At 43.2% G+C, this 27,736-nt stretch overlaps 1 protein-coding gene across 4 annotated transcripts in view; it reads left to right on the forward strand.

The window, feature by feature from the left end:
- Nucleotides 1–21,956: 21,956 nt before the first annotated feature.
- The window catches only part of gria1a (glutamate receptor, ionotropic, AMPA 1a), a 75,274-nt gene continuing 69,494 nt past the window's right edge, over nucleotides 21,957–27,736 (forward strand). For all 4 annotated transcript variants that reach the window (XM_088294940.1, XM_088294942.1, XM_088294943.1 and 1 more), the window contains exons 1-2: nucleotides 21,957–22,364; nucleotides 22,514–22,648. In XM_088294940.1, coding sequence (XP_088151066.1) covers nucleotides 22,277–22,364; nucleotides 22,514–22,648 — 223 coding nt within the window. In that variant the 5' untranslated portion in view covers nucleotides 21,957–22,276. The remainder of the gene's footprint in view (nucleotides 22,365–22,513; nucleotides 22,649–27,736) is intronic.

A 27,736-nucleotide genomic window follows, 5' to 3' on the forward strand; every position in this document is an offset into this window, starting at 1 on the left:
TAACACAGTTTGGATCACCACTGACCAGAGAATAGTTTTGGCCACTTGAGAGATATGGGTCAATAAAGCTCATGGGGTGTTTTATCTTGAAAAGGAAATTTAATTTTGAGGCAGGCTAAATGTGCACTGACCTTCACAGAAACACAGAGACACTTCTCTTGAAATGTTATGGGAATTGAGAAACATTTCCTCTCTAGGTTGTTTCAAATAAGTGCTGCTGCAGACCCGTCAATATTTCAGACTCATTCATCCTCAGAAGTTCAGTTCACTGAATGGTTATCTATCTATCTATCTATCTATCTATTTATCTACCTATCTATCTATCTATCTTTCCTATCTTCCTTCCTTCCTTCAAATTCAGAGTAAACAACCTGTGCCAAGACAGCCCTACGTTTTCTCTTTGCAATATAACATCTCCAGAGCAACAGTTGTAGAATTTGATGGGAGGATGCGGCATGGCCAAGGTTAGGCCGAAGGTATTTATGGGACAATGCAGTTTTGCTTGCAGAGATTTCAAAACGGCCATAGTGCAGCTTCTGGGCTTTATGTTTTCCTCCTTTTTAAATTACAGTGCAATGCAAACCTGATGTATGAATTGAATTCAAATAAAGTAATTTTTAAGAATTATTTACAATTCACTTTTACAGTGTTTACCCGCAGTCTTAGCCGCAAATGTATGAATTGTGCACCCTGTATCACACATAGCGGGTATTTATGTTTTTCAGGGGGTCTAAATTACCTGAGTGTGACGCCAAAGAAAGTGAAAACCGCAAGCAATAGAGCTTTGAGGATGCTTAATCGTATTTCTGTGAAAAAGTAAAAAACAAAATGGGCACCTCATGCCACAATGCAACGATGTTGCCCAACATGTGGTTCTGTATGTGAAAAGACGTTTCATGAGCATAAGCGAAAAGGTAAAAAAGAAAATATTTATGCACAATACAGTTTTTCAATTAATTCTCTATTGTACTGTATTTATTTTTAACTACAAACAAAAAAAAACAAGGTAAGCTTAACTTCCATCTGTAGTTGGAAGTGATGACTTGCATGTCCATGTATTTAATGGGAAACATTGCAAACCGGATCACAGAGCTAATTAACCATTATCCTACCATGATATTATATTGTACAGACCACAAATCATGTGGATGTTTGAAAGTCTATTGAAAAGACATTTGATTTTGAAGAAGTAAAGATGAGGCATGCTTTTTGGTAAATGATATGTTTATTACCCCTTATTGTTATTAACCCTGAATTTCCAAAGAAACAATTTTTATTATTTATTTGACCTTTATTGTTTCAGTAAGTAAATAAGGGACACAATCAAAGAAGAGTCCTGACCGACAAACCCTCAGATTCGATACCTTCTTAAAATAATGGTCATATTTTGACCAAAATATTATTTCATTTGAACATCTCCTCATATAATGCTGGCCAGCACTGCTTAAATCTGTCACTACTTTATTAAGCACATAAATTATTTCTACCCCTGAAATTAAAGGATTAATTAACATGATCTTGTCTGTATTTTGTTAATTTTTTTTGTGTTTTCTGGGGGAAAATATGTGTCCATTATTTTAGGAAGGTGTCAAAGTGATACAGTATTTTTGAAAAGGCTAATATAGATAAATGCATAAAATAGACCACTGCAGTGATTTTAATATTCACGTGGCACATTACAGAAATCACCATGGGTCCAAATGGCCCCCACTTGGTAGGATGAAGGTTAAACTCCTGAACCGAGGTTATACTTTATCACACACTGTCTCTCGTCCCTGACTACCTTACATGTGGTTGTAGAATAACCCTGACGTGATTGGACTAAGGAAAACGTGGATTTGGAATGCTGCCTGCCTTAAATGATAAATGGGGATGCAATAAAAGTGTCACAGATGCGCCTCGCTTATTATTTTATTTTTTTTGCACCAAACTGTCTCCAAAAATGTCCATTCGACAAGTAATGTAATATAAAAAACATGAAAACACTCTCCTTTTTGATAACAAGTGACAAGTACAGTAATCATTTGCAGCATACCATGAGGCGCCCAGCTGCCAGTAAGTGCGGGCAGCTAACATTATGCTGACCAGATGTCTGGATCTACGCAAACACATCCAGTTGTGCTGCATTTAACACGAACTTCATAATATTTGCACTTTAAAGGAGTTGAGAGTGGAGAGTTTGTTAACCTCAGTCTGTTTTCCTCCACTGCATACTTCTGTATGTTCTTGTTATAAATGTGTGTGATCTGGTTTGCTGACCCACAAACTGGAGACATGCTCATGTGCATTACTCACACTTATGGAACAGAGCAGTTCAACATAGTTCCGTAGCGGTCTCTCTTGAAAATCTGTCTCACTACCAGTTTTTATTCGCCGTCCAAGATATTTTGGTTCTAAATTAATCGGCTTTGTTCTTCTGTCTATCCATCATTTTTCTAATCTTCTTAACTTTTGCATGGTTAACTATCTCAGCTGCCTGAGATTGTTTGCAACTGTACACAGATTGTCAGTCAGTCTTCATACTTAATGGATTATGCTCTTCCTTAGCAGTGGTGGTAAGTAACCAAGTATAAATACTTCATTTCAGTACTTGAAGTAGAATTTTCAGGTATCTTTACCTTTTCTTGGTTATTTCTTTTCTGATGGCATTACTCTTAATCCCTACGTTTGAAAGTTTGTAGAGGTCGAAAGTCAACTGTGGATGAGATCTTGATTGATTAAAAACTTGTGGTGCCAGCCTGACAGCATTTTCTTTAAATGACAAATTCAAATTTCAGATTCCGGTTGGAATAGCCATTTCAACCCAAGTACAACGCTCCAAGAATTTTGAAAATGGATGATGGGTGAGGGGGGAAAAATACATTTTCGTTTTTGTGTCATTTTGCCTGTAGAAAATTACATCGCATATTCAATTTGGAATAAATTACTAAGGATAACCTCAAATCTCCTTGAACTTTTAGTGTCGTCGGTTACCCTGGAAACCCCTTCTCCAATTGGTTGAAATGATAGGCTTGTGTGGGCCGAAATTCTAGGGGTTTTCAAAGTGACTTGCCAAATTTACTGTGACATTTGAAACAGTATCACTTGTATAAAAAAATAAAATAATAATTGGTATCTAAATAGTGCAAATGGAGCATTATTTGTGAGTGAGGACAGTAAAATATGTCAATTTATTTGTTTTGGAAGATTTTAGAGGTGTTTGAAGAATTTTATTTTGAAATGAAATTCCACAAAGATGGCGGCCACTTGACACATTGCTTCATACAGGTAAGATGTATTTTTGTAGTACAAATGCATTTTGTTTTGTTTTATTACCATATTACGTGAACACATTTTGATAACATGAAAAAAATAGTTCATAAACAATGAACTGTTTTGTTTCTAGATGCATTTTTTGTTGTGTTATCAAAACGGGTATAGTAAATAACTGACATTAAAACTTCTTTTGTCTTATTTTACTTTTGAGTGTAAGTCAATTTTAGAGTCAGTATTATTCTGTAATTTATTTTACAAAGGTAAATCGAATCAATACTTCTTTTATAAGTCTTTTTTTTAAATCCAGGGACTTCTACGTCAGTACTTTTGCCACCTCTGTCCTTTTGTCTTTCATGACTCACCCTTTGACTTTATCTCCTCTCCGTCCTCATTTTCAGATATGTACTTTCCCTGCAAGTATGAAGCCAGTCAGGCAATGACTGAGCTTATTAAAGCTCTTGATTAAATGAGCTCGTAGCGTTCCTCGCAGCTGCCACAAGAATGTTTTGTGGCGACGTTAACACATACACTCTCGTGTGTTGTCTAATTTGATCAACCACAATGATTTCCCAGGGCAAATATTTGATGCGTGGTTGCTTTCTTGGAGCTCACAACTCTAATAGCAGCAATATATATTGACACACATGAGCCAATCACTTTAACCCTCGGTGTATGCGTGGAAAGAAACATCCCAATCAAATCAGATTCCAGGGGGTTTATTGTGATTCCAAATATTTCATGCCATAATTGGGCACATCACCTCCCTCACTGGTTGTCAGCAACGTGTGAAACATCCGCCACAGATCACCAAGAGTGGAAAAAAAGATTGACAGGTTGAGGTCCTGTTAATCATTGATATTGCGTTGACTACCCCTGTAAGCATGTCTGAGCTCATTCGCCGTTGCTCCATAGAACTATTTAGGATTGATTACAACTAAGATGCATGTTGAGGCAGAATTTCCAGACAGATGTCGCACTAAACTACTCGATAATGAGGCAGTGAAACGTAATAATCAACTTACACAATCATAAAAGATTAATCTTTTGAGCAGTCACCCAAATATACATCTGATATGAAATATTTATGCCATATTTGGGACAAAACGAAATTGAGACTGTCCTTAGTTTCCGAATCACTTTTTTTATGTCTTGGCACGGCGACATGGCTTGTTCAGAATTGGCCAGCTATCACTTGTGTTCCACAAATCACTTTTTATAGGTAATAACAGTATGCACTGATTCAGAGATGATAGTGTTACCTTGAAGCACTAACAAAGCATCAAACCAATTGCTGTTATGACATTATATCGCTCACATCTGCTCGGGGGAATTATTTGCATGGTGTCTGGAGATTCATAAAATGTATTAATTAGAATTAAGCATTCACATTGGATTTGGAATTTTAATTAGCAATGGCAGCTCTAATTTATTTGGTACTTATTCAAAACTTCAACGTTCCCATAAAACTCTTTATTTCCTCTTGAAAGTAATGAACACTGGTCGACCTCCACTTTATTTAGATTTTAATATTAAAAACTGAGTCCAAGAAGCCGTTAAGGATTTCATGGTGGGTTCCATTTATTTTATCTCGTCTCTTACAGGTTAATAGGGTTCATTGCTATGTTTGTATTGTATTGTTAAGGACAAAAGTCAGCTATGACAGTTCAATTAACTGCCTGTAAATTGAGGTGATACAAGAGTAACCATAAGAGTAATACGCTCTACTGTAAAACATTGTCCTCACTGGGATAACAAAAAGTCTCAATCTTCACCATTAAATAGTCCAAATGATTTTGGCCTGATTTAAAATTCACTCCTTCGACACAATGTGACATGGTTCCATAAATTCTTTGTCGTTCCCCGTGTCTATCGGTACTGTGACAAAATTGATGCAAAAGGCTCTGCCTGGTTATATTGTACCGCCTGATCTCCTATGCGGGTTCACAGGTATTCACAATATTTCCATTTTCCCGTCGGGGATTAATCATGATGCCGGCCGTAACAATTTGTTCCCTGAAATATGACATGTCTGTGTGCGGGGATGCTCAATGGTCTGGAACTGCACAAGTATCGACTCTATCAATCAGTATTACCACAGTAACATTGTAAGAGCTCCACTTCCCCTGCGGCGAGTGGAGGGGCAAGGCAATTATGCCAGATGCATCTGAAAAAGAACACCTGAATTGCGCTAAAAGGGCAGTGAGGCCCGAAACATGTTTATTCCCTCACCACTTAATGTTTCCCACATTGTGGTGCTATATACTGTATGTCGGCTTGATAACTGGCATCAAGGCTCTGCTTATAAACAGTCTCTGTGGGCCTCTAACGCTGAAGGGGCCAAATATCGAGGGTGACCATTTCGGAACGATTTGCATAATGTGGATTATCTTGTCGCATAATTTGGAAAGCCTTAAAAGTAGTTGTGGCATGCCTAAAAATCCTGCAAGGAGAAATCCAATGATTCAACCCAGCTGCATAACTATTTTTCAATACACTGCAATGGTTTTCCACCTCCATATCATTTGCACTGGTACACTCTCGTAGGAACATAAAGACCTCAGAATTGTTCAAGTTTGATCTGGATGCTTTGGGTTACTTCACTCATGTCATGTCAGGTGTGCTGTCTCAGCACCATGAGGTGTGTGAGCGCGTGTGTGTGTGCGCGCATTTGCTTTGGTACTTTGCAGGTTTGGTGTGTTGGAGTTGCCAGCAGGTAAATTCCACCTCCCTAATCACTGCAACTATTTAAGATGCTCTGGGATGCCAACACATCGTCAGATTGTCTACGCGCGTTAACAAGTTTGTAGTTATAGCGCCTTAGACTTACTTAAGCTGACTTGAGTTATTTTACATTCCCTTTTTCCTTGATCACAGATACTTTGTCTTCACTGCCTGCCTGCCTGCCCCACTACTCGAGACCCGCACCCGTGAGCCGCTTGGTTCCCCCTTGGGACTCCACTCCACCTGCATTCCATCGGAATTCCAAAATAACCATTTTGTTTTAACCGCCAGCCCACACTTCTTTATTTTTGCAACTGGTTCCACCTATCGCCCCCAATTCCCTGACATGTAGACCATTTGCAGCAGTAAACAGCATTTTATCTATAATTAATTTTATAACCTCATTATTTTTTAGATACACTGATCTCTTGCCTCTTCCCACTTCAGATTTTGCGGCTCCAGTGTTTATATTGTGCAAATATGCTTTTTTTTTTTTTTATAAGAGAGGAGTTGACTCATAGGCTTTGTGGTGGTGTAATAGAGGCGTAAATTCAACCAAAAGAAAAATTCAAAAAAAAAATTTTCAATTATAATTTTAAGAAAAACTCAACCTCTAGTTTGCAGTTGTTCACCATTCGCACTGGGTTCCGGTCCCAATTAAGTGCAAAAAATGAGGCATTAATGCATATTTGTTAACGTCAACATTTAGATTCATCCACCATGTTCATTGAACACTTCATTAGATAACCATCACACTGTGTTAACGTTGGACTAAAATGCACAATGATATGCACACACAGCTACGCCGAAAGAAATGCATTGTTAACGTTAATCCTGAAAGAATGAAGCAATATCGTTTCTAGCCATGAAATAAGTCCACTGAGTGAGAGTCCACTTTCGATGCGAAATACGTCACCCAGGATGGTATTTTGATGGCACAAAATAAACTTTGTATCAGGAAGTGTAGCTGATATGGTGCTCATTCGCTTGCGAGCCGCACATCATGGACAATGCTGGAATTAATACAGGCCTCATTCCTTTTGCACATATTGATCAGAGTGCCGCTTTGGTCCAGTGTCTCAGCGGCTAAAATTAAGAGTGCGGATTCCTCTCGGACTATGGATATAACGACCCAGAAACCACCGCCTGCACCAAGGATCAAGAAGGTTTGAGAGGATGTACAGATCCTTCCCATGGGAAATTAAGCTCATCTCTCACCTCATGCTCGTTAAAAATACTCGCACAGCGTTGGTTTTTAATGTCACCTGGATGGCTTTTCCCATCTCTAACCTTAAAGTACTCCTTGTGCCGAAAATGTTCACTGCACATGCTCATCAAAACTTGTGTAAGTACACTTTTTGTAAGAAGTGTGGAAGAACATGCCTTTTTGCACCATGTTTGTTGTTTCTGGTCGACACCTTGCAAATTTCCCCACCTTCCAATGAGTGTCTATTGTCCAGCAGACACTTTGGTCTCGTTGTACCCAACACGGACATATGTGTTGCAAATGTTACTATAATAGTGAAGTATATCAAAAAGGTGAATTTTTCAGATCTTTTGCGGTTTCCCAATCTAAACTAATTAATTACAATACAGCCATACATGGACTTGTAAAATTAATGAAGCCTTCCTTTAATTTAAACATCACCATACAGGGTTTCAAAGCAGGAGCTGTATTAAAATTATGACCAAGTGATTTAATTCCCAATTCATTCATTGCTTTTCTCATCACTGTGCACAGTGTATTTTGTGCTTTAGTTTCATTGCAAACCTAAAACAAATTCCATAGCTTGAAAATTTTTCTTTTTAATTTTCCTTGTCAAATTATGTTCAGTATATAGAGAGAAATCTGTGAGCTGACACATGACTAATTTTTAAAGGTAAAATGACTTGACATCAATTACAGTTTTTGTGGTATTGATTTAGAGGGAGGGGGAGAGAAAGTTCACAAACTATATGCACTCGGTAATGAGAACCTCGTGTTTTTATGCCATATTGAAATTGTGAATGATGGAAAATAAAATTAATCAAGCAGCACATTGTAAAAGTTGAACAGCTCCTTTCTCATGTGGTATAAACTTTCTGAATACCGCAAGTCTCGCCATGGTTTTCTTATCTTCCCAAACTTCTAAAAGACAGCTTTCTCTGAAAAGAACTTCTGAATCAATTACATGCATGACTAATTACTGTAAGCCACATGTCAATAACTCCTGCCAATTAGGTGCTGAGCAGAAATCAGACGTCCGTTGAGCCCAGGCCAGTCTGCTTCTTATTGATTTTGTGCTAATGTAAGGCATTTGTCCAAAGCTGGTGTACGTCATCAGTGTCTGTCAGTCAGGCAACAAGTGTTTGAGTCTGCAGATAACACAAGTAACAAGCCCACAATGTTGAATAATTGCATATGGGATGCATGCGACTGATTGATCACAAAAACTGAGAAAAGAATTCTAATTAGATAAAAGCATAAATAATTGGTTTGCTACAGCATCAATTGTTTAAATTTCAGAAATTTTATGAAACCATTAATTTTTTTATACCGCTTACCCTCACGACTGTCTTGAGTATATTTGGTGAGAGGCGTGGTATATTCTGGACTGGTCGCCAGCCAATCACAGGGCTTTCATTTTATTTGCTTTGTGTTCTAAAATAATCTTTTATATAAAAATCAATCTTCCACTAAGGTAAAAAAGCCATACAAAAGCTATTTCATCATTTTCATTCCAAAAATGGAACACTAGAAGACAAATGTGAGGCTGCGGCAGTAAATAGATGCACCAAATCCAAAAAGCAATGCACAGTCATAATCTGAATACAAACAGGAGGTTAGTGCTGATAGCATGAACATATGAGGGAGTAAATGACCATATGGGCAAAGAGCAAACACAGGTGTATTTAATGGTTGGCTAAAGTTGTTAAGTGGCTATCAAGCAGATTTGACACCCATCCCCTCCAGAAATTTTGAGCAAGATTGTTCATGAAAAATTGGATGCTGCTCATCATCATCATCTAACTTGTGATGTTGTGAGTGGATGAATGAAGCAATCAAGGTTCTTGATTATCAAGGCATTTCAAAATGTTATAAGTTTTATGAGTAATCAGTTTAAAGTATAATGTTGCTACTGGAACAGAAACCCTTTCATCCATTTTTTTTCTGACTTATCCTGTTCAAAGTGTGGCATAGTTTCGAAAGATGAGAAAGTTGCTGGAGAAGACACACACAAGCTTAGAGAAACTCTAAACAGAAAAGCCAGAGCCAAGAATCAGACCCAGAAACATTGATTTGACTGCGACTGATTTCGAATTTCCCCACCAAAACTCATTGTAATGACCCTGCAACAGTTTTTAGTATAATATCACTTTAACACACCCTGCCTGGCCTGCAACTTAGGAAATTGATCAATGACATGTACTTAATTCCCTGGAGTGTTTGAGTTGAATACCTCAAACATCACATGGAGTCCTCTGATTATGAGCAGCTTAAAGTTCCTATAGAATAAATAGCCGGAAATCATTCGAGTCAACTTCATTTGGGTTAGGGTTCGGTTAGTGGTTTGTCGGCTCCAGTTTTTCCTTCCAAATACCTCTTACATCTGGTCTCCACTAGGTCAAATCAGCAGGAACATGAGAATACCAACCTTGAATAAGGTCCAACATTATGTTTTCTGAAAATGTGATCTATCTTCCTTAATCGACCTTCAGCTGCCAGTCCTGGGCTGATGCCATAAACCCTCCTAGTGGGTTTGTATGCTCTGTTGTGTGCATTCTATGACCTTGACAAAGTTAATGAAGCTCTTTACTGGAAGTTACTTCCTACTCCAAGATATCCATGTTCTAATGGTTTCTGCAGAACCTGCATGGTCATGGTGCCACTAATGCCTCTCACCCAGGGTTTTTAGGCAATAGTTTAATATGCTTGCTTCGCTTTGTGTAAGATATTCTGCCATGTCCCAGCATATCAGTCTGGGTGGGCTCAGGAGAATGATTAACAAAATTTCATCACCATTTAGTCTGTGTGGGGCAGCACAGTAAATGAGTCCATCTTACAGCTCTCAAAATGGGGGACCGAATCTAGGCTCCGTCTTTCCTGTGTATAGTTTCTATATTCTCCTCATCTGAGCTTGTGTTGGTTTTCTCCAGCTTCATATCACATGCTACCAACTCATAAGATTAGGTTGTTGTGCTTGTACCCTATGGATGGTTGGCAACCAATCCAGGGAGCGGCCCACCTCATTGCTGATATGTATGGATAACCTGTATCTCACCCGTAACCCGAGTGAGGCGAAGCAAAATATAAAAAGGGCAGGAAGTCAGTGCTACCTGATGTTGTCCCACAACAATTCTGCTTCTGGCTCTCTCCAGCCATGACTTGTTGCTGGATTATCTGGCGTCTCTCCTTGGGCCTTGTTGCAATGGGGTCTTTGGAGGCTGCCAAGTCCTGCTTGCCTTAGTGCTTCCACCCTCAACAGTGAACAAGCTCTGCCTCGTCTTCTGAACCCACCGCCTTTCATTGGTCCTTATTTCAGTGCCATCTTAAGAGGCTTTAATGTAACTCGATTGACCTAACCATCTAATCAGAAAGTGGTCAGAAACGCTTATCTAAGATCCATGCTTTGACATTAAGCAGAAAACAGATTTCACTGCTCTAAACTTGGTTCCTCTAACTCTCCTCTGTATTTGCCCACAGTAGCATTGGAGTCCACCAGCAAAACAATGGAATCCCCAGCATGAGTGTTCTCTCGAAGGATACTAAGGACTCCAAAAGAGGATAGGTACTGCACTACTGTTTGGAGCATAGACACAAACAAAAATCACAACCCATCCCCAACCGTAAGGCCAAGGGAAATTTCCCTCTTGTCCTCCAGTTTAAATGGCAAACTAAAGGCGCTGAATTGAGGAGAAATAAGTATGCTCACCCCTGCTCCGTGCCTCTCGCCTTGAGTAACTGCTGTGTGGAAGAGAGTCCTACCCCTCTCGAGAGGACTGGTTTCTGAGCCAAAGCTGTGTGTGAGCCAGACAATGGATAGCTTGAACGTCTCAACCTCGCACACCAGTTCAGGCTCCTTCCCTGCCAGAGAGGTGACAGTTCATGCCCATCGAGCTAACTTCTGAAACCGGAGATCAGTCCGGCAAGGTCCCCCCCTTCAGCTGCCATACTGCATCTCATACAGCACCCAATCTCATTGGCCCCTCCCACTAGTGGTGCTTGATAAATATGGGAGTTGAATTTTTGACAGCTTCTACATTATAGCCTGGGATCTAACTGCACTCCAAATCTCAGGCATATGACTCAGACCTGGGTGAAAAGGGGCCAGGTTAGAGGAATAAATAGTCATGTAATGTTACTATTTGTATTTAGTTCCGTGGTTCCTTTCAGTCCTTGTTGGTTCATTGTATCCTGTCAAGTGTCTGACGTCCGGTCCTCATCTTGTTTCAGTTTTCATAGTAAAAATTATTTAGTTCACTTTAAGTCGAGTTCCTTGTTTGCCTTTTTGTTTTCTTTCCAGTAAATACCCCTTTAAGTTACTTCTGCCTCACTTCCCTGCATTTGGGTCCTCCACAAATTCCTTGCGAAACTTGACAGTTTGACATGGCACATTGGAAAGACACAAGTTTTGTAACATTTAACATTTAGTCAAGTCTAAAAAAAAATTAACATAGCCAGTAAAAAAAAAAAATGAGCCAGTCGTTTATTGTATTTTTTTTAGTTTGTAGTACCATTCGTTGTATCTCTAATGGAGCTCATTTGGAGTCCATTCCATCTGTTCACTTATACTCAGTCGGGTCACGGAAGTGCTGGAGACCATCCAAGCTCTCTTTAGGCGAGAGGTGTGTTACATCCTGTACTAGTCATCAGCCATCGCACAGCATCATTTTTAATCCCCAAAGAAAAGTTTTGTGCTTTCACTGTTACTTCAGATCTGCAGTTACCTGAGATATGAGGAAAACCCTCATGCGGTTAACGTGCAAAACTAGGCCTCTCTGTAAGAACAACTTCTGGAACATCTATTACAAGGTGAGCAGCAATATCAGAGGCACACAATCAATAAGATTTATAAATCTCCATTAACTTTCTCTCTGTTACCCAACACTTTCAGCGTTTAGAATACCCACTCTACATGTAGTAAGTACATTTCCTATTATGGCGATGCATCGCCGCCTAAATCAGCAAAGGATGGCATGTGACCACACACTGACCATAAAAGAAAACTCACCGGGAGAAACACAGTTCACATTTGTTCCGACTGCAGCATCAAGTGGTAAGTGCCCCAACTTTTGAATTACAAGCTATTGCTTTCTCCATAATTTGCTGTGTTGCAAGCCAAAATTTGGTTGACTCTAAATTATGTCATGATTTCTATCACTACTTCCACCCATTTGTTTTCTTCCAATTAGTTTCTATTTTCTCTCTTAGCCTGTCTGATCTACGATTTTGTTCTGCGATGTACACAACGGGACAGCATGGGTCTAGTGGCTCAATTTAAAAGAAAAACATGCTTGCGAGTTACTCTTCCCCCCACTAGAGTGGAACCACAGGAAGGATTTTGACGGATTGGCCTCATTATTTGCTTCACACAGACTTCTATTAAAAACCTCATGCAGCCACTCACCTTATGATCTATGACGCAGATACCGTTTGGTGCTTTCCTTTCTGTCTACTTGAGATATTCTTAATGTAGAGTAACAATCGATTACCAGTATTCTATCTAGGAATAATTTGCCATCATTACTACTGCAATTCTAAGGGCCATTTGCAATAATCAGGCTTTAAAAAGTGGTTGCATTATTCTTGGTAGACTCAGAACAGAAACCAGGATGTTTACATATGCATTAGGGAAGCTTCTTGCACACAAAGAACAAAGCGATACCCTTGTTTGTAGTACCAATCCTGCTGATTGATTTAATAAAAAATATATAAGGGCTTGCCACTTTGCCTCTCCATAATAATGCAAGAGGCCAGAGTTGAAGTTTTCTACTCATCTAGAAACATAGATATTGAATTAAGTACACCATTTTAATATTTTCCTCCAGTATAGGTTCTCATATCTTAACTTGTGATGTGCAAATAAGACATAAAAGTGTTTCTAAATAAAGAAAGCACTTGACCATTTTGTGAAACAGGCAGGTCTTGGGCTGCGTTCAGACTGCAGGCATACTGTATCTGATTCGAATCAGATTCTTCCTCCAATTTGATGAGATTTTTAGGGCTGACGTCCACACTGTTTTTAGCAAGTCTCCAAATGAGCACTCGCCCTGTTTAGACTGGGCCACATTAGTGACCCATCTGACAGGTTGACATAGCAACAACATTGGAATAGGCATCATCCAACGCATATGTTTGGGAGAGGGATTACTGACAATCGTTCGTGCAGCTGCAAAATTGTTTTGGGTAAGGATGTTGTCTTCGTATTTGTCAGGTTTCGCCGTTCGGCGAAGAGGTGGGTGGACCCAAAGAGCGAGGAAGCAGGAGAAGGGTAAACTAAGGGAGTTTATTAAATAAATCTAACGAGGACAAACAACGGGGCGTGGACAAACAAACGTGGCAGGATGAAAAATAACAAGGACGCAACCAAAACGTGACGAACAGAAAAGGAAGACGAGGAACATAAGCCGGGGACAAAACGCTGAGGGGCGTGACGGGAACGAGGACGTGAACAAGAGCATGAACTTGACAGGAACAAACATGGTCGTGGAAGTCCGGAAAGTGCGGCAGCAATTGCATAGGGCAGGCGTAGCAGGGGCAATGTTCCGACAATGAGTTGTTGGGATGAGGTGTTTATATAGTCCAGTCATTAGGAGTGCGGATGGGCATCAGGTGTGTGAGCTGACGGGGAACAGGTGCGTGGCTGGTGAGGGCGAGGTGCTGAGGGGAAACGCCCCTACTCAGCAGATCAAAACAATAACAAGTGCACATGGCCGGGAGGTGAAGAAAACAATAACAAAACCGCATGAACATGAAAACAATAACAAAACCCCGGTCATGTCCGACGCGGATCATGACAGTACCCCCCCCTCAAGGGACGGATTCCAGACGTCCCAAAAAAAACAAACACGGAGAAAAAAAAACACAAAAAAGGAACCCCAAAATTGTCCAAGAACGAGGGTGGGCGGAAGGGGTCGGGAGGTGGGACCAAGGTCCGCGAACGAGACCGGTCTGGCGGATGTCCAGGGGGCCAGACCAGCGAGTCCCGACGGGGCCATTCGGGCGGACGTCCGGGAGGCCCGATCAATAAGTCCACCCGTGGCCATTCAGGTGGACGTCCGGGCGCACCCGAGACAGGAACGTGGAGCGGCGGCTGGTCGTCGAGCCCCGCCGAGACAGGAACGTGGAGCGGCGGCGGGTCGTCGAATCCCGCCGAGGCAGGAACGTGGAGCGGCGCCTGGTCGTCGACCCCCGCCGAGGCAGGAAGGTGGAGCGGCGGCTGGTCCTCGAGCCCCGCCGAGACAGGAACGTGGAGCGGCGGCTGGTCCTCGAGCCCCGCCGAGACAGGAACGTGGAGCGGCGGCTGGTCCTCGAGCCCCGCCGAGACAGGAACGTGGAGCGTCGGTGGACCGTCGGACGCCGCCGAGGCAGAGTCGAGAGGCGGCGGCGTGTCGTCGTCCACCGCCGAGGCAGGAGCCAGGAGCGACCGTGGGTCGTCGAGCGCTGCCGGGGCAGGCCCTTGCGACGGGCGCAGGACAGGCGCCGTCGGATCCTTGACCGGAAGCGGACGCGGGACAGGCTCCGCCGGAACGTGAGCTTGGGGCGGACGCACAATGTGCTCCGCCTGAACGCGAACTGGGGACGGACGCTCAACGTGCTCCGCCTGAACGTGAACCTGGGACGGACGCTCAACGTGCTCCGCCTGAACGTGAACCTGGGACGGACGCACAACGTGCTCCGCCTGAACGTGAACCTGGGACGGACGCACAACGTGCTCCGCCTGAACGTGAACCTGGGACGGACGCACAACGTGCTCCGCCTGAACGTGAACCTGGGACGGACGCACAACGTGCTCCGCCTGAACGTGAACCTGGGACGGACGCACAACGTGCTCCGCCTGAACGTGAACCTGGGACGGACGCTCAACGTGCTCCGCCTGAACGTGAACCTGGGACGGACGCACAACGTGCTCCGCCTGAACGTGAACCTGGGACGGACGCACAACGTGCTTCGCCTGAACGTGAACCTCGGACGGACGCACAACGTGCTGCGCCTGTACATGGACTGGGGACGGACGCACAACGTGCTCCGCCGGGACATGGACTGGGGACGGACGCACAACGTGCTCCGCCGGAACATGGACTTGGGGTGGACGCAGGACGCGCACCACCGGAACATGGACTTGGGGCGAACGCACGACGTGCACCACCGGAACATGGACTTGGGGCGAACGCACGACGTGCACCGCCGGAACATAAACTTGGGGCGGACGCGGAACGTGCTCCGCCGCCACATGGACTTGGGCCATCGGCAGGGCGCCGGAACGGGGCTCAGCAGCTGACGAGGAGCCGAGACGGGGCTCAGCAGCTGACGAGGAGCCGGGACGGGGCTCATCAGCTGACGAGGAGCCTGAACGGGGCTCAGCAGCTGGCGGGGAGCCTGAACGGGGCTCAGCAGCTGGCGGGGAGCCTGAACGGGGCTCAGCAGCTGGCGGGGAGCCTGAACGGGGCTCAGCAGCTGGCGGGGAGCCTGAACGGGGCTCAGCAGCTGGCGGGGAGCCTGAACGGGGCTCAGCAGCTGGCGGGGAGCCTGAACGGGGCTCAGCAGCTGGCGGGGAGCCTGAACGGGGCTCAGCAGCTGGGGAGGAGCCAGAGTGGGACTCTGGAGGCTGCAGCGGACGAGGAACCGGCACGGGGGGCTGCCGCTGACGAGGAGCCGGCACTGGAGGCTGCAGCTGACGAGGAGCCGGCACTGGCGGCTGCAGTTGACGAGGAGCCGGCACTGGAGGCTGCAGTTGACGAGGAGCCGGCACTGGATGCTGCAGCTGGCGAGGGGGCGATGCTGGAGGCTGCAGCTGACGTGGAGGCGGCGTGGGTTGCGCAGCTGACGTCGAGGCTGCAGCGGGCCGGGCGCAGCAGCCGGGCCGGGCGCAGCCGAAACGGGGGAACTGATCCCTATCAGCCTGCCGCCATAGGGAGTCAGGGGAACGGGAAACATGAGGGACCGTGACTACTGGTGCTGGTGAACGTGAGCTATGAAACGCGAGGGGAACGTGACTAGGAGCGGAAACAGACTGTGGACGTGGTGAACGACGTGGCCGTGATCTACGTGATTTGGGACGAGGTGAACGACGCGAGGTAACGTGGGAGGTGGTCTCAAAACGGTCAAAAGAAAAAGGTGACGGAAATTGTTCGGGGGGAGGAAAGTGACGGATCCTAACGGAATCTGTGTCATGCTGGGCATACAACTGGTCATAAATGTATTCAAAGTCATCCTCGTGATCTGAGTCTACTAAAATGTGAGGTGGTGTAATGGCATTGCGCTCAAAATCTTCTTGGTAATCTGAATCTATAATAAAATGGGGAGGTATGACAGGTGGGTAATCCTTAACATTATCATGAAACGCAGGGGAGAAAACCGGTGGGAAACGAAAAATAGAACCTACGTGAAGGACGCGGGATTGGTCGGCAGGCTGAGGGGGGTAGTCCGAGCAGCGACGACGATGACGTCGCCGAGAGCTTCCCGCTGGGTCCGTGGTTGGTCGGAACATTCTGTCAGGTTTCGCCGTTCGGCGAAGAGGTGGGTGGACCCAAAGAGCGAGGAAGCAGGAGAAGGGTAAACTAAGGGAGTTTATTAAATAAATCTAACGAGGACAAACAACGGGGCGTGGACAAACAAACGTGGCAGGATGAAAAATAACAAGGACGCAACCAAAACGTGACGAACAGAAAAGGAAGACGAGGAACATAAGCCGGGGGCAAAACGCTGAGGGGCGTGACGGGAACGGGAACGAGGACGGGAACAAGAGCATGAACTTGACAGGAACAAACGTGGTCGTGGAAGTCCGGAAAGTGCGGCAGCAATTGCATAGGGCAGGCGCAGCAGGGGCAATGTTCCGACAATGAGTTGTTGGGATGAGGTGTTTATATAGTCCAGTCATTAGGAGTGCGGATGGGCATCAGGTGTGTGAGCTGACGGGGAACAGGTGTGTGGCTGGTGAGGGCGAGGTGCTGAGGGGAAACGCCCCTACTCAGCAGATCAAAACAATAACAAGTGCACATGGCCGGGAGGTGAAGAAAACAATAACAAAACCGCATGAACATGAAAACAATAACAAAACCCCGGTCATGTCCGACGCGGATCATGACAGTATTGGACTTTAATTTAATCCCATTTGAAACATGAGGCATAAAGATGACATATGTGGAGTTAGTAGTAATTCAACCACGCAGAAGGCAATGACGTGACGTCATCTTTAGCATACGTCTCCGTGAAATGAGATTGAGGAGCGTCACCTCGATTCATCCATCCATTTTCCAATCCACTTCTCCTCACGAGGGTCGCGGAGGTGCTGGAGACCATCTGAGCTCTCTTTGGGCGAGAGGTGGGGTACACCCTGAATTGGATGCTAGCCAATCACAGGGCAAAAGTAGATAAATAACTATTCACACTCACAGTCACACCTAGTGTTCAATTAACCTACCATGCATGTTTTAGCAATGTGGGGGAAAAAATGGAGTACCCGGAGAAAACCCACACAGAAAGGCCGGAATCGAACCCTGCACTTCTTAAATGTGAGGCAGATGTGCTATGCAGTCAACCACAATGTCACCCTGAGCATCACCTCATTTACCCAATATATTTTTGTTGCCAAGATGTGGCAAAGTGCATTTGTTCTGTATTGTTGAGTATAGTTACTAACATTAATAGATTGACAATTGGGAATCTACAGACGACATCGGCTCCTACATGAATCAAGGTAAATATAAAGTAAATTTTTTTATGCTACATGCACTAAAGAAAAAAACTAAGAATTCAATTTCTGTCATTTAAAATGTGAATTTGAGTAGCAATTTACATTAATGTTTTTGTGCATGTTAATTATTTGTTGTTTTATACTTGGATTCATGCACAAATGTTAAAATTGATTTTGGTGAGCGATTAGTATCCAAAATGTCATCTGCACCCCTGAAAATATCACCCCACAGTGCATCTTGCAGTCAATCCCATGGGATGTTGGTTCATTTTTCCAATGTCTACAAAAGCATGGGGGCATGTACCTTTTCTTTCTGAGGTAATTGGTTGTAGCTGGCTGTAAATACACGGTTTAAATTATAACCCCTCCCTTATCAGCAGCTCACCAGTCCTGCTTGATGCAAAGGGGACGGGAGCGTACAGAGCAAAAGTCTGAATTTTAATATGTATTTAGAAAGTACCAGTTTATATTGGAATCTTGCCAAGTTAAATCAATTCCTTCTGGCCAGAAAATAATTATTTACTACAATTTACTACAACGCTATTATTTACTAGAAATGGATGTGTTTTTGTTCATACATCTATGCCAGTGACGTATAGTAATGGACAGAATAATTAAATGCTATCTCAGTTACACTGTATGGCCACCTGTGGCCATACATACAACTCAATGGGCCCTATTCTTGTGCCCAGCGTAAGTCTAGCGCAAAGTGCGGTCTAACTGTGATTATGGTTGGAATTTTCTTTGTTTTGGTATTTTCGTAGAAACATGCGGGCAGAAATGGAGATTTGTGTCATGTGGGATTGAACCCAAATGGCCAGTTGACGAAGATCCTCTCATTCCCTCTCAATTTAGCGTCGGAGGGACACGGTCAGGGGCTCGGTTGTTGAATTCAATGCAGGACATCGGCGCCCGATAAGTACCATTACCAAATTACTATATGAAGATCTCCACTTGATGACCTAAAGTTGTTCGTTGAGAAGTGGGCACATGAAGAACCCCTTCTAACACCGACCGTGCGTCTCTGTGTGAAAAACACTAGTATTATAATAATATAACTGTATAACTAATTATAATGCATTCAATTAATTGATGTCTTAAAACATTCAGATGGTTCGATGCATGCTTTTGTTATATTTATGAATGAAATACAATGATATCCACCGCACACCTTTGGAGCAGATTCTGTATGCCTGTGCCTCGATCGCCAAAATTGTGTTTCACCACCTGCACCACAACTTAGACCTGCTTTTAGCTGGTCTATGGTAAAGTCTTTCACCAAATTGTCAGTTGCGCTGGAGGCTGCCAAAATGGCCAGCAAGTTGCAGTGCGCACTGCCAAATTCTCAAATATGATAAACTAGAACTGCCCGGGCATGAAAATGAAGATGCACCATTTTTACGTAAAGCATAGATGTGGACCTTACATGTGAGTTTGCACCTTCTCAAAGGGCAGATCATCCAGGTTTAGCCCTTTTCCAAAGCCAGAAAACAGAAACTCCCTTTAACAAAAAGGAGCAAACAGCAACTGACATGCCTGTAAAGATGGCACTAAAAGTTGAGCAGAAGATGGGTCCTGAGAAGTTGAAATGGAAAATAAGCGTACCTCAAAAAAGGTTATGTTTGTTGTTGAATGCACAATTTTCTTCTAATAAATATTCACATGTTTGGGTATTTTAAGTTGTACACTCTGCAGAACCACAACAATTGGAGCTTATCCCAGCTGCAGTGTTGCGAAAGTTCATTTTGTATGCTAACCCATTCAAACTTCAGTTCCAAATTTTTTAATTCACTTCTTCAGTTTATAAAAAAAATGTTACTAAAATTAAATAAATTTTAGTTTTTTTTTACAAGATTTCTATGTTCCTGTGAGCCATTACACTCCGCATACTGGCATTTCCCCATTGTCGACGCTCATTCAATCTACACTAGATCACAACTGCAAGCGCCACCCCACAATCTCATGAGAAAAAAGCTAATGCTTGACCACTCTTTTTTTTAAAAAAAAATAGATAAGCCTGCCAGGATGGTCCATTTTTCAACAAGCTCAATTTGTCATCATCCCTACCAGTTATCCTGTACAGGGTGGCAGTAAGTGCTGCAGCCTATCCCAGCGAAAGGCGCACCGCACCCTGAACTGGTCGTTGGAGGGGGTGGGGGTGGGCATTTCAGTACTGATATCTGATATGTTTTATATGTAATTAAGTAAGTAACAATCTAGCATCCCTTTTATAAGGAATGGAAAAGAAAACAGGACTGTAGTCTTTAAAGGGATATGCAGGCAATCGGCAGCAGTATAACAAAATCATATTTCGTCCATAATTAATTTGATAGCTTCATTATAACTTTAAAAATTGGAGAGGGAGTAGACCAGGAAGTGAGGCAGACAGTACGGTGTCTTCTTAGTCATCGCTTACTACACACACATGGATAATGTTGCAATTAATATGTCCTCCTACCGCACTCGCATGATGATTAGAGTGCTGCTTTGGTCTGGTTTCTTAACGGCTTAATATAGTGCAGACTCTGCTCCGCACATTATGCACATAACACCCACAATGCCACTGCCTGCGCTAGGGATGGCAGGTTTGGGAGAAAGCGTATCTGCCCTCGGCCAATTAACCTCATCAACCACGGCACAGCATTTGTTTTTAATGTCAACTATGTGGTGTGTCTCATCGCCAACTATAAATCACTCCTTGCCCTGGAAATTGTCATTGCACACATGGCATGTCTGCCTATTCTAGTGGAGTTGTGCACACGGAGGCTCGACAAACCGCCCCAAGTCCCTGATCCGGTGGCGCATGTCCCGCAGCAATCCCAAGTCCTTGCGGGCGCCATCCGACTCCTCTGCAGCAAACTTTGGCTGTGCACGACCTGCGGCCGCCTTCGACTCCAGTCTAGCCTCCGGTTCACCCACCTGACTGGCTCCATCAGGATCAGTTGGCCTGGCCTCCGGAACCTCCACCTAACTGGACCTGTCAGGATCCACTCATCTGGCCTCTGGGACGCCCACCTGACTAGAGTCATCAGAATCGGCTTGTCTGGCCTCCGGGACGACCTCCGGACTTACCCTGATTGGCAGGCCATTATGCCGCCTCGTGGCTCCCCTTCCGCCCACCCTGTTTTGAGGCTGTTGTTTATGTGGGATGTCTGGGATCCGTCCCTTAAGAGGGAGGGTGTACTGTCATGGTCTGTTTGTTTCTGGGTTTTGGAATTTAGTTTAATGTTTTTTTTCCCTGTCTTGTCATGCTTTTTGTGTCCACCTGTGTTTAACCACTCCCTAGTCTTGACCAATACGCTCCATCCAACCCTTTGTCTCTTGTACAGGTGTTCCATGTTGCTCGTCTATTTGTATGCTTTTAGTTCGTTTCAGTCTTGTTGGTTCATTGTCACTGTCTCCTGTCAAGTGACTGCCCTCCGTTCCTCAGTGTGTTTCAGTAGTCTTAGTCATAGTCAGAAATATTTTGCTACTTTCTTAGTTTTGTTACTTTACTCATGTTATTTTGCACTTTGATCTTTTTGTTTTGTTCTTTTGGAAATTAAACACTTTTTTTTGGTTAAAACCACTCCCCGCTACACGTCCTTGTATTTGGGTCCACCTCAATCTTCCACCTGAACCTAAACGTGACACAGTCCATGTATTGAGATTAAAGCAATCATTTTCGGCATGTGTTGCAAATTCATTTCCCATGCAATTTATTAGAATACATTTAAAGCTAGTTTATTTTCGCTGCAGTTTGAACACCTAGGTAAAAAAAAAAAAAGCTTAACAGAGACCCAAAATGTTGCATTTCCGCCTATTTTGCCGGGGCATTTTTGTTTGGCAGCATACCGTAAGATTGTGGTAATGTGAAATATGTGCCTTGGGTTAATATAAAGGTTCGGGGAACATACTACTTATGTTGATACATTTGTTGATGGCGTTTCAAATAGTTTGCGAATTTGAAATAAAGCATTTTAACTCCCTGTGCAATAATTGCGTTTGCTTGAAAGATTTGCATGATGAATGTGAGGTCCTTGCGATAAGACTAAACAGTTTTGGGCTGTTTATTTTTTTTTCTGGGCGTGCACATTTTTTTTTTTTTTGCTGCTCGCCAAACGATGAAGACATTCTCCAATCTCCATCACTACAACAGCAGTCAAGGACAAGAGAGCATCAGCAGATCGAGGGAAAGCAGTAGAGAGGAAGGTACCTCCTCTCGCCATTGCCACCACCACCACCACAGCCTTTCTTCATCATCTTCGTCAATCTTTGAATCCACGTCGGTGACGATGATGTTGCGCTAACGAGCAGCGGGAGGAGTGCTGAGGCACGGGGTGTATTTTGAAGTTGAATACGCGGAGGAAACGTATGTATGTTCGGATTTCGACTCTTTTCCCTTCGCCAATGCAAAAGGAAATATGCAGCGAAGCTTCAGCATCCTCTACACCAGTTTACTGGGGATGTGCTTGGCTTCAAGCGCAAGTTTCCCAAGTAACATCAATATAGGTAAGAATGGCGCGCGCGCACTCGGAGAGCAAACCCTTTGTCTCCTCCTAAAATGTTAGCTCCATCCCTCTCTCCCGGTGTGGCTCTTTTTTTGGTGTTGTTTTTTTTTACATTTCACATGATAACGATTTGTGTTTGGTGCTCAACAGGAGGATTGTTCCCCACCGAGTCCCATGAATATGAAGTGTTTCGCTTCGCCCTTTCACACCACCAGGACATCCCCAAACTGGTGCCGCAGGTCGATATGGTCAAGATGGGAAATAGTTTTTCCATGACATATGCCTGTGAGTATGAATGCATTGTAGTGATTGGTTTGTCTTCTAAACAACATGCGTCAAGCTAATGGAATCAAGGCCATATGAGTGAGAGGCTCGTAACTGTTGCGTGGGGGCTTATTTTCTCTCCCTCTTGCTGCGCGAACGCAGTGCGCTTTTTGCGCTCCGGGGAGGCCAACCTCTGCAGAGAAACAGGCATTCATGCTGTACGTTAATATGCTTTGAAATCCACTAACAGACTATCCTGATTTTTGGAGGCTCAAACTGAGTAGAAACAAAGAACCAAACCCCAAAACAAACACGTTATTGTTGTGTGTGTTACCTGTATAATATAATGTACATGGAATAAATATAACTTTTTTTCTGATCGTGAAAGAGGGGTTGAACATCCCGAGAGATTTGGTCTGTGGTCTGAAATAATGCTGAATTATTCCTTCGCCATTTTTATCAAGATAATAGTAGGCCAATCAGAGCTGCATGTGGGGATGCTATTCTCCTGTGGCTGATAATATGTGTCATAATGCCAGTCAGAGAACAAGTGCATGCCTCAGAGATACAAAGGAAACGTCACACTAAATTGTTTCTTCTTTGTTTCCCTACATGTACCCATCCTTTGTGTTCTAACAAGATTGGTTAGTCTCTGAGTTTTTTTTTTTGGCAGAGTATCAAATTCTGTAAGTGCAGTATTATAGCTATTAGGCATATTTTTGTTCACCAAGCAGGTTAATTTGGAAATTAATTCTTACTGGGGCATGGTAATGACAAATAAGGAGCTCATGGAACTGGCATGGAGGTGTCCATTTAAAAGTAAACACACAAAGCACACCCTCATTGATGATAGGATTTCACCCTCAGAATGGAATAGGATTTGAATATGAAGGTCTTGGAGCAAGAGGAATCCTTCCAAAAATGCTCATAGATCATACACAGTCATTAAATCCAAAATTTAAGACTTGAGTCAAGTTTTGAATGCGGTCACATTGTTCAATTCAACTGTGAGTAGTTTGGAATGATAAAGGCTGATGTGCCTTGTGCTTCAACTGCAGGGTGAGTAAGCGAGACCGTGCTTGTCAGCATTATACTGACTATATCCATCAGAAGGATGCTTTTGTGTTCCCCCAGGTCACTGATGTGTAGTGGTACATTTGCCCGACTTCTGTGCAGGCCGCATTAGATCAGTTCCACGCAGTGATGGTGTGAATGGTTGTATGTTTTTACATGTGCTTTGTGATTGACTAGCGGCCAATCCAGGGTGCCTGTCTGTTGCCCTGACAATTGGAAATATTACATGCTATATAAAATATGTGGTTTCTCTTGTACAAAACTGAGATCAAAGTGGCTTCAGTGTCCATCGCACCATACCGCTGTGGTTGACATCACATTGGGTGGTTGCCGATGTGGACGTGATTGATTTTTGCCCTTTACACATTTTGATGCCTCACAAAACTAGTGCTTCCCTTGTGGGAACAGGTGGTTAAGTTCTTGAATGCTAGTAATTAAATCCCAAACCCCAAAGACCAAATTTTGGAGTCTTTCAAGGAATCTACATATTTCATTGTTTTTATCCATGAGCACGGAACTATGAACCATCTTTTCTGCTTCAATTCAGTGTGCACTGCCATCCAATGAAGCACATTTTCGTTTTGGTATCACGCATCCGTCCGTGACCAAAGGCTTGACCGTGCTAAGTGTGTCACCAAAGCAAAATTGACATCTCATCCTGTCTTAAGGAGTCTTTCCTGATGAAGGCTATAGAGGCGTGTTTGTTTCATGAGTCAGGAGAGAAAAGCAGCCTATTTCTGGCTTTCTATTTCGCAGCCCAAAGTGGATAAGCATGTGCGTTTGCATCTGGATGCCCATTCTGACATTTGTGTAGGATGTCGTGAGTGAGTGACAGTTCACAGTGGGAAAGAGCCCCGGGGCTCTCGGGGTGCATGAGTGTGAAAAGCACTGGGTGAATGAGCCCTTGTGCACAGGGCATGAATAGCGCACCGGATGAGGGTGATACTCATCAGCTGGCTCCTATGACTCGCCACTTCCTCGAGAGGCGATCCCACCCATTGCACATGTACACACACACGCCCACACGCCCACTGGCACCTGCGGTGAAGAACAGGGCCTTGAGTTGATCTTTACCGTATCAGTAGTCGCTAACCTTTTGTTGGGTATTTCTTTAGTGGGGCTTAACACACTTCAGTCCATTAATTGGATAATTGTTCCCTATAGAATGAGAGGAACAGAAAGCTACCTGTGATGACGAAACACGACAAATTGGCACATCCTGCATTGTTGCCTTTTGTTGCCATCGACCAATTTTTTGTTGACTTATTTATCCCATAACACTGATTCAATGCTATTGTGAACATAGCATACCCACATACATTTTAAGTATTTGACACGCACCTGCACACAATTAAAAAGTAAAAGCAGCAAATTGTACAATTTTTATAGACTACTATTGAGCTGTTGTGGGTAACGTATGTGAGATTGCAGGGGAACAGACATGCTTCACACCGCACTGCAGCGCCCCTGATAAAATTGTGACCGGAACGGAAGTTTTATTTGGAGTATAGATGGAATGTTGTAGAAAAAAAGTTTGCATTTAGATATTTACAGTATGTTTCCTAATTATTGTGTGGAATCATTAACTCAAATAAACATAAATAAAGGTCACTAATTATTAACAATACCATTATTAATGGTAATTTGAGGGAATTAGTTTTTAATGAAGTGGGTGGTGGCATCTATCAGTACTCAAGAAGTAACTCTAGGATTCAAAATGATTGCTACCTTTTACTGTGAATGCAAAGCACATCAATTGATAGAATAAATTTAGACTTCATCCTACCTCTTTTCAAGCATTGGAAAGTTTGTTTTCCTTACATGTTAAAAATAAAAAACAAAGACAATCTTTCAATAGGCTAATTGATAGGTTTACTTTAAATTATTTGGGGTTATATTTGGTCTACAACCACCATTTTTTGGTAATTTTACCACATCTTTTCATCCGATGAATGCAATGGGCATCAACAAGATGCCATTTGGGTAGACTTGCGCCCATGTGCTCGGCGTTAAAACAAGCGTAACTTCATTTTCGTTCTGGCGCAAGTCCAGTCTAGCGTGTTTGGGGTCATGTTGCGCCTCTCTGGGTGTTAGAGCGGATGGAGTTGCCTCGCCCCTGAGTTATCTGCGGATGTGCGTGGTGGAAGTCATCTGATTTCATTTAGAAATATGACACCAGCGTGGGACAATCCCTCTGAATCAGTGTAGAAATAAATTCATTGAACGGATTATAATATTATCATCTTAAAAATATTTTAATAGCAGCCCCGTCTCTGTTGAGGGACTTTGGTCTAGACAGAGACTGGGGACAGAGATTACATTCTAATGAGTAGCATTGATATAAATCTACACGATCGACCTTCAAGAGAAGCAAGAGTTTCCTCTTGTTTTGCCTTTTTTCCTTTTCTGACTCCCTCTTGACGACACGTGAACTCACTCTTTGCTCTAAAAGTGCCGACCAGCGCTTGCTTCAGATTGGTCAGCGATGTCAATTTCTGTCATTGAAGCAATCATGGCTTCTCTCCGTCCTTGAGATAATCTTTTGCTGTACTCTCTGTGCGCCTTACAGTCGTACATATGTATGCACAACCATTGTGCATATGCACAAATGCGTCCCTTAGCGCAAACATTTTTTCATTTGCTGTTAGGTTCCGTTATTTGTTTTGCACTTCAGGGCCAACATATATTTATTTTTTTATACATTAATAATGTTTTGTTAGTTTTCTTGCACTTTTTAATTGGGATCTTGGACCTACACTCTTTCAGAATAAATAACCAAGTCCTTGAAATTGAAAAACTTTCTTGCTTCTCGACTTCAACATAATCCACAAAATTGACCATGGAGTGTCAATTTTTTGCGTGAATTCGACAAATGAATTAAGCAAACAAAAACTTGCGGGTTTCAGATTATTTGGAGACTGTACATAACTGATTCACACGTAACAAAAACATTTACTGTTGTAACCATACCTTGTTTAGCTGAACATAATCAGACCACTTGATGGAAATGATTGTTATGGAAGTTGTTTGGAAACTAGAGATGACAACAGCACTGACATGTCAGATGGGGGACTGGAGATAATTTGGATTTCACTCTCTGCTTCCGCCAAGTCATAAAGTGACACCTGTAGTTCCTTACTTTGGACACAGATACTGCATCAGCTTACTTGAAAGGCTTATTGCATAGATGCTACTTCAGTGGTTCAAAATAACTGCCAGGGTTGCTGCATGTACATGGAGAATATTAGTCACTGTTCTCCTGAGTTAGATATCACATTACCATAATCTGCTATTGACTTGGTTTATAATAAGGACGAACTGAGTCGCAAGCTTCAAATCCTCTGCAGGCTCATGCTTTCATGATCGACTTTTCTCTTTGATATCCGTGTGTGTTTGTGCGTGTGTGTGCTTGTGGGGGTGGGGTGGGGGATTTACACCGGTCTTCAGCTATTTTAGGTAATAAGCCCTGCTTTTAAATGACAGAATATAGCACCAGGTTCCAAGCAATAATGGTGCTTTTTAAACCGTTCATCTCGCTTCATGGTTCCTAAGATGACATTGATTTTTTGTCCTGTTCAGTCTTTGTGGAAATAAACTTTTTGTTTAGACTAATTAGTGTTTCATGGAAAAGACAATTTGTATGTTCGCTGTGATGCATGGAGCAGTGCTTCATTTGGTCTCTGAGGCGAGCTTAAAGGGTGCTGGAAAGGGACCTAAGAGGCAGCCATGCTCAATGAGGCCTGCCCAGCCAATCAATACAGAATGAGGGGTAGAATAGGCTATGCTCCTTCTGGAAGGCGCCGATAAGGCAAGATTGAATGAATGCAGGTCTGGCAGAGGTTAGGAGGTCATGTTGAGGGGTGCTCGACCACTGAAGGAGCTCATGTTAGTGGCGCTTTTTGCCTTTCAAGCAGAGGAGTGTCTTCCTCTATGCAAGATATCAGAAAGTAATGTCTCCATACTTAAATCAACACCATCAAAAATTTCACAAATCAAACGATACAAAATTTGAACAAGTCCTGGAAGAACATTAAC

Source organism: Idiotropiscis lumnitzeri, chromosome 4 (assembly GCF_059441095.1).
Source record: "Idiotropiscis lumnitzeri isolate Australia: NSW breed Sydney's pygmy pipehorse chromosome 4, RoL_Ilum_1.0, whole genome shotgun sequence".
In the NCBI taxonomy this organism is placed as follows: domain Eukaryota; kingdom Metazoa; phylum Chordata; class Actinopteri; order Syngnathiformes; family Syngnathidae; genus Idiotropiscis; species Idiotropiscis lumnitzeri.